General features: G+C 44.1%; 1 protein-coding gene across 1 annotated transcript in view; it reads right to left on the bottom strand.

The window, feature by feature from the left end:
- Positions 1 to 7950, bottom strand: part of LOC128685392 (annexin A7) — a 19281-nt gene extending 11331 nt beyond the window's left edge. The window contains exons 1-3 of the mRNA XM_053771916.2: positions 7792 to 7950; positions 3311 to 3486; positions 2772 to 3046 (exon numbers count right to left, since the gene is read on the bottom strand). Of these exons, the coding sequence (XP_053627891.1) occupies positions 2772 to 3046; positions 3311 to 3486 (451 nt within the window). The 5' untranslated portion in view covers positions 7792 to 7950. The remainder of the gene's footprint in view (positions 1 to 2771; positions 3047 to 3310; positions 3487 to 7791) is intronic.
- Between the last annotated feature and the right edge of the window lie 440 nt (positions 7951 to 8390).

Below are 8390 nucleotides of genomic sequence, written 5' to 3'. Positions count from 1 at the left end.
GGTCTGCAGCCTGTGTGTGTGTGTGTGTGCCCACTCTGACACCTGCAGTTTTTGCACCAATCTCTTGTGTGTGTGTGTGCGTGTGTGTGTGTGTGTGTGCGTGTGTGTGTGTGTGTGTGTGATAATCTTCTCCATGTGTGTGTGTGCGTGTGTGTGTGTGTGTGTGTGCGTGTGTGTGTGTGTGCGTGTGTGTGTGTGTGTGTGTGTGTGTGTGTGTGTGTGTGTGTGTGCGTGTGTGTGTGTGTGTGTGTGTGTGCGTGTGGTTCCTGAGGTTATAACAAGAGTCGACGTGAAGTATTCTTGCTTCACGAACACTGTATATACACACAGAAGTGTGTATCTCTTTGAGTAAATACACATTGAGGTGTATATTTCTCAGGGTGTATAGACTGATAGAAATGAACCTCTCAGTGTATATACACCAAGAGATGTGTATCTCAGAAAGCACATTTTCTTGTAGGGTGACAGAGATCTCTCTCGTCCCATTCCCATATTTCCTGCTTCTCCGTCTTTAATTCTGTGGGAACAAAATCCATTACGTATCTCATGATTTGTTTTAGTAAGGAGATATCTAATTTCCTGGTAAAGTTATTCCTTATCATTCACGTACGGGTCTAGTACCATTACAAAGGTGCTGAACACCAGCTTCCAGGCTGAGGGACTGATTACCTCACCCTCTACAGTCTTCTGTGCTGAACGACGGTTTACAGGCTTAGGGACTGATTATAATTACCTCACCCTCTACAGACTGAGGGACTGATAACCTCAACTTCCACTGTCTCCTGTGTATAGTTCTGCAAGACTGAGAGGCTAATAACCTCAATTTCCACTGTCTTAAGTGTATAATTCAACAAGACTAAGGGACTGATTATCTTATCTTCCTTTCTTTTCGTGTATCTTCTCTGCAGTTAACTGATAAAAACTGCAGGTTGGAGAAACGTTTTCATATAAAGCTGCCCAGGTGTCACACACGCGTCTAATCCCCAGTCATGTAAGAGGATCTCCCCATTATTATTACCCCCCACTCCAAGTTGACAATGATATAAAATGCCAACAAGTTGAAGATTAAGACACATGTGCAACAGCTGCGTATCTCTACTGATGAAACGTTACTAATTGCATCGTCTTTATTTGACTACTACACCTGCTTCTGTATTTGACTGAAGAAGCCTATTGTGTAGGCGAAACCTTTCATCAATAAAGGTACCCAGTTGTTTCACATGTATTTTAATCATGACCCCGCCCATGTAAGGCTTTACTGCGCCACTTCTTGAGCGTCCAGCTTGGATGTTGCTTGACACTGGTAATCTTCAACGGGTCGTCTACTTCCTCTGTAATAGCCGTTGTTCTCTTTGAAACCGTTAAATATACAAATAAATAACGATACCAAGATCCTTCGGCACTGAGTGTCGTCTTCCCTGGCGATGAGTTGCAGGAATGGAGACACTCAGTGTCGCAGGATCTTTGAATCATCACGGTTATCTAAAACCCCGCGTCAGAAGACACTTCTAATGAATATTATAACAATTGCTTCCCTAACGTCTTTCCATCATCTTAAATTAACGTGATATACGCATTTCTTCCCTCCCATTGAGTTCCATCCATGACTTGGTTTCCTTATTTTGTATTACTAAGTAGCTTGATCGCTAGCGCATTTAGCTCACGCATTGAGGTCCGGGATCGATTCCCGGTACGGCTGGTAAACATTACGACGTGTTTCCATAAGATACCTGCTGTCCCTGTTCACCCATCAGTAAAATGGGTACCTGGGTGTTAGTCGACTGATGTGAGTCGCATCCTGGGACAAAACTGACCTAGTAATTTGGCCGAAATGCTCTGCATAACAAGTGGCTTTCTATATAGTAGAATGTCATTGATGTCAGCTATGGCCTGTATACCTTGTACATGTAATTGTAGTAAATAAAGATATCATTATTATTATTATTATTATTATTATTATTATTATTATTATTATTATTATTATTATTATTATTATTATTATCATCATCATCATCATCATCATGGCTGTCTTTGTCTTGGTCTACGTTTTCCTTTGACAAGATGCGGGTTGTTGTGTCCCTGGTGTTATGCACGAAGCGCTGCCGGCTGGACGACCTGTTTTATTCCCAAGTTTCCTGACTCGTTATACCAGTGAAAAGTTTTGTGGTATTCGGCAGTTGTTTCATCTTCGTTAATCAGATCACTAATGTGTATGTGTCACTCATGTGTATGTGTCACTCATGTGTATGTGTCACTCATGCGTGTGTCATGTATGCTTCATTCTCGCGTTTCATGTGTTTCATTCACGATCATTCTTTTCCATGAAACTCCCATCTATTTTACTCTCCAACTACAAGATCACTTCCACTCCATCTTCTAAACATGTCGCCACAGACTCTTTCCTCTAACACTCTGTCATACTTTAACTATCATCGCCTCTCAAACATTTCTCCAAATTAATTTTTTTACTCTGTTCCCTGTCTTCTTTGTCTTCCTTGTATTTACATTCTCTAATCAGTCTCCAGTTTATAATGCAATTTTAAGTACTAATTTGTCTGACAGATATGTTTTGTATAACTGCATAGCTTCTCAGTTTTTTTTACGAGATATTGTCCTTAGACACACATGGTTCAGTGGGAGTATTTCAAGCGATGTTAGGACACGACTTTTGTGATGTGTGTGGGGTGGGGGCTGGCTGCGTGTTGAAGGATGGTGTATGGTCGAAGAAGTTAGTGAAAGGTAAGTAGCAAAGAACGCAGATCAGTACGTACATCCGTGTCCTCCTACTGGGAAGCCGACGCCGCCGCCTCCCACAATCGGGAAGCCTCCTGGGTTGCCGCCGACTACTGGGTAGCTGCCGCTTCCTACTGGGTAGCTGCCGCTTCCTACTGGGTAGCTGCCGCTTCCTACTGGGTAGCTGCCACTTCCTACTGGGTAGCGGCTGCCAGTTCCTCCTGGGTATCTGCCACTTCCTGGGTAGCCTGCTACCCCTGCTTGAGGATAGCCGCCTCCTGGGATGTAGTTATTTACTCCTCCACCTTGATAACTGCGAGATAAGGAGGAAGCGTTAGTATTAGCATCACTTGGATAATCAGGTACACTCAGGAATGTCAAGTTTCCTGCCTGAAGGCTGGAGTAATACAGATATATTCGCGTTCATCCTCTACTCTTACATACGTCCACATCCCACACCCGAGGGACTTCATGAGCCGTTTCATATGTAATTATTGACAAACACATCTGTGCAGTATTAATATTGTGTACAGTATTGCAATAAACTGTATATGCAAGAAACTCGCGAAGCACTTACCTGTAGAGTGCACCGTTGGTACTGGAGATGCCGATGAGGTCTCCGTCTGGAGCCAACAATGGGTCCTGGTTGAAGATGGCAGTGTCTTGTTGTATCTCGTCTGGGTTTATGTTGAACAAGAGTTCATTGGCACCAGTCCGAGCCACCAGCACCGCCAGCAGCACCAAGGCTTGCATCTGCAGCACCACCAACAAAGAATATCCGTCAAATAAAGATTCAAAATGGGTTTGAGTGACTTACATTGGCCAATAACATTCAAATATAAAATACACGAATGAACAGAATAATTATATTCGAGCCTTATCATGGGGAGACATCAAATTTGATGTCTCATTAGTATAAAAATGTATCTGCATACCCTTAGGCTCCTTTGCTGAGATATAGATGAAAACAACTTTATTTTGTCAATGTCTTGGATATACACATAGTGGTCAGTTTATCAGGTACGCCTGATCGTTAACACAAACATATAATCAATCACGTCGCAGCAGATCAGTGCCTAAAAACATGTAAACATAAGTAAGAGGTTCAGTAGTTGTTCAGATCAAACATTATAATGAGAAAGAAATGTGATTTAAGTGACTTTGACCGTGGAATGATTGTTGGTGCCAGATGAAGTGGTTTCAATGTCTCAGAAACTGCTGATCTGTGATTTTCACACACAACAGTCTAGAGTTTACAGTGAATGGTGTGACAAACAAAAAGTAACTAGTGAGCGACACTTCTGTGGGCGAAAACGCCTTGTTAATGAGAGAAGTCAGGGGAGAATGACCAAGACTGGTGCAAACTGACAAGAAGGCGACAGTAATTCAAACAACCACACGTTACGACAGAGGTATGTAGAAGAGCGTCTCTGAACATACAAAACATTGAATCTTGAAGCGGAAGGGTTATGGCAGCAGACCACACCGGGTTCTACTCCTGTCAAAAAAAAAAAAAACAGGAAACTGAGGTTACAGTGAGCACAGGCTCACCAAAACTGGAGAGCTGAAGAATGGAAAATGTCGCATGATCTGGAGAATCGCGATTTCCGCTGCGAAATGCGGATGGTAGGGCTAGAATTTGGTGGAAGCCTTTCGGATGTGGTGGAATGGGATTCTTAGCAAGAATGTCTCTCAAGGGAGGTTCTTTGATGCTGGTGAGGGGCTCTTCGTCCAGGGAATTGGATCAGTTCCCTGAACTGAGCCTGAATACCTTCCATGCCCCCCACGTGCGCTGCATAATCCTACGGGTTTGGCGCTCCCCATGATTATAATAATAATAATAAGTATGTGTAGCAGACACATCTGCAGCAACTGCTTGAGGCTATCATGTCAACATAGACCGGAATCTCTAAGGAATGTTTCCAGCACGTTGTAGAATCTATGACACGAAGAATGCTTGAGAGGTGAGGTAGGAGCTCAAGACCTAAGTTCATTGAAGCAGCCGTGCGGTGGGACACCCTTGCCGACTCCTCCAGTAGACCAGCTCTTCCCAGTGAGCACAAACAGTCCCACTGGGACTAACCGATCATGGAAAAAATCGTCAACACAGTGCTCACCAACGCTTCAGGAAAATACAAAGCTCGTCTCCTAGCGGTGAAGGCACCATATTCAGGAGATTTCTTTTTAGTTGTTCCCAATTCCTCTCTGGGCATTCGACTCGACCCGCAGGCCATTCAGATTGGTGTTGCTCTTTGCCTAGCTGCCCCCATACTCACTGAACATAGGCGTATTTGCAGCAGGGCGACGGCTGATCAATTCGGACTTTATGGTTTCATGTGTCACACATTAGAAGGGACGTATGGAAGTATGTCAGTGACATCATAAAGTGAAGCCTCGCCACAGCCCGTTGCCCAGCTCAACGGGAACCCCAAATACAGAGGTCTGACGGAAGTCGAAAGCGTCCTGATGGAGTTACTATGCTGCCCTGGGAGGATGATAAGCAGATTGCCTGGGACTACACCTGTGCTGCCACATTGGCAGACACCTACTTGCCATACTCCGTAGCTGAAAGAGGGTGGAGCTGCCAGCCACAGGGAGACCCAGAAGACCCGCAAATATGAAGACCTTTCTTCCTGCTATAACTTCACCCCAATAGGGTCGGAGACCCTTGGAGCATGGGGCAAGTGTGCTCTAAAGTTCCTCAAGGAGCTGGGTGAAAAACTCACCATAGAAACCAAGGATCACAAGGCGACCAACTTCCTCTTTCAGAGACTCAGTGTTGCGATCCAGAGGGAAAATGCCTGCAGCACTGTGGGCACACGGCCCACCGCCGGGGAGCTAGACGAAGTATTCGAGATGTAGCTCTGAGATGTTTTCTACGTTGTTCTACTCCCTATTGTATTTTTGTCAATGCATTTTGTCAATGAATTTTTCTTTAAAGTTCACATAGAATACAGAATATAGGGGGAGGTAGAAGAAAACAATATTCAAACAGCTTCAGGGAGAACCTTGAGTTTTTCCTGAAGCAAGTTTATTCTTTTCTCTGATGATGAGGGTCCCCAGGACAGTTCCACAGGTGGTATCTCTCAATGTAATACACACACACACACACACACACACACACACACACACACACACACACACACACACACACACACATATATATATATATATATATATATATATATATATATATATATATATATATATATATATATATATATTTGTTGCTTCTCTCTGTCCATGTGTTGTCTCTGCCCTCACCGCCAACTAACTCACATAACCTTGCATTTATTCAGGTTGAATTCGCCAAGCCACTTGTTTGACCACATCTGTAGTGTGCGCGCGCGTGTGTAATCACCTAGTTGTGGTTGCAGAGGTCGAGTCACAGCTCCTGGCCCTCTCTTCACTGGACGCTACTAGGTCACTCGTCCTGCTCCACAAGCTTTATCATACTTCTTAAAGCACTTCCTAACAACTCTGTGACTGAAGAAATACTTCCTAACATCCCTGTGATTCATCTGAGCCTTCAACTTCCAACTGTGTCCCCTTGTTGTGTCCCATCTGTGGAACATCCTGTCTCTGTCCACCTTGTCGATTCCTCTGAGTATTTTATATGTCGTTATCATATCCCTTTATCTCTCCTGTCTTCCAGTGTGTGTGTGTTTGTGTTTGTGTGTTTGTGTGTGTGTGTACTCACCTAGTTGTACTCACCTAGTTGAGGTTGCGGGGGTCGAGTCCGAGCTCCTGGCCCCGCCTCTTCACTGATCGCTACTAGGTCACTCTCCCTGAACCGTGAGCTTTATCATACCTCTGCTTAAAGCTATGTGTGGATCCTGCCTCCACTACATCGCTTCCCGAACTATTTCACTTCCTGACTACTCTGTGACTGAAGAAATACTTCCTAACATCCCTGTGATTCATCTGAGCCTTCAACTTCCAACTGTGTCCCCTTGTTGTTGTGTCCCATCTCTGGAACATCCTGTCTTTGTCCACCTTGTCAATTCCTCTCAGTATTTTGCATGTCGTTACCATGTACCCCCTATCTCTCCTGTCCTCCAGTGTCGTTTAACCTCTCCTCGTAGGACATACCTCTTAGCTCTGGGACTAGTCTTGTTGCAAACCTTTGCAATTTCTCTAGTTTCTTCACGTGCTTGGCTAGGTGTGGGTTCCAAACTGGTGCCGCATACTCCAATATGGGCCTAACGTACACGGTATACAGGGTCCTGAGCGATTCCTTATTAAGATGTCGGAATGCTGTTCTGAGGTTTGCTAGGCGCCCATATGCTGCAGCAGTTATTTGGTTGATGTGCGCTTCAGGAGATGTGCCTGGTGTTATACTCACCCCAAGATTTTTTCCATGAGTGAGGTTTGTAGTCTCTGCCCCCCTAGACTGTACTCCGTCTGCGGTCTTCTTTGCCCTTCCCCAATCTTCATGACTTTGCACTTGGTGGGGTTGAACTCCAGGAGCCAATTGCTGGACCAGGTCTGCAGCCTGTCCAGATCCCTTTGTAGTTCTGCCTGGTCTTCGATCCAATGAATTCTTCTCATCAACTTAACGTCATCTGCAAACAGGGACACTTCGGAGTCTATTCCTTCCGTCATGTCGTTCACAAATACCAGAAACAGCACTGGTCCAAGGACTGACCCCTGTGGGACCCCGCTGGTCACAGGTGCCCACTCTGACACCTCGCCACGTTCCATGACTCGCTGCTGTCTTCCTGACAAGTATTCCCTGATCCATTGTAGTGCCTTCCCTGTTATCCCTGCTTGGTCCTCCAGTTTTTGTACTAATCTATGTGTGTGTGTGTGTGTGTGTGTGTGTGTGTGTGTGTGTGTGTGTGTGTGTGTGTGTGTGCGTGTGTGTGTGTAAACAAAATGTTGAAGATCTCAATTACTACGCTGGTTCAGCCAGTATCTAGTTGATGTCTGTGGTCGGGGGGCAGATAAGTCACCCATACAAACAAAGCAAATACCTCATACAAAGTGCCACTATCAGATTACTCCAATATGAGCACCACAACTCCCACTACACACAACCAACGTCTCTCAACATACCTTGACTCCTGAACCCTAGGACGCTGCTGCAGCACTGAGGGATCTTGTCTTCTTCACACTTTATATATGTGACCAGCTAGGGTCATCCTCTCATGTCATCATTTCCTGGTTTTTCAAGTTGCCACATAATCAGTTTATTTATCTTACTCCATTAGACCTTATATATATATATTTTTTTAAGATTAAATCTTTAAAACTGGATGGTTTATTCGTGAGCTGAAGACTGTTGAGTCAGTCTTGGCATCAAGGGCACGAAGGAAGTCCTGGGCACATGTATATCAGCTGACTGGAGTGACTGAGTGCAGCTCAGTTATTTGAGATTCCTCCTCCCTGCCCATCTGCGCACTGCATTCCATTATATAATTGCAAAAAATATCTCGACTAACATACATGTATTTATTATGATAAAAAAGTTAATGGTAAACTTAAATGATTACATATATATATACATATATATACACACACACGTATGTAATCATCTAAGTTTACTATTAACTTTTCTCTCATAATAAATGTGTTATTCTGTTAAATACGTAATGGTAGCAGGTTTTGTATGACTTGAGAATTAGCAATATGTTTACTTAAGAAAACACACAGGG

Source organism: Cherax quadricarinatus, chromosome 8 (assembly GCF_038502225.1).
Source record: "Cherax quadricarinatus isolate ZL_2023a chromosome 8, ASM3850222v1, whole genome shotgun sequence".
Lineage (NCBI taxonomy): Eukaryota > Metazoa > Arthropoda > Malacostraca > Decapoda > Parastacidae > Cherax > Cherax quadricarinatus.
The sequence above is the reverse complement of the archived record's forward strand: the minus strand, read 5'-3'. Positions and strand labels throughout refer to the sequence as shown.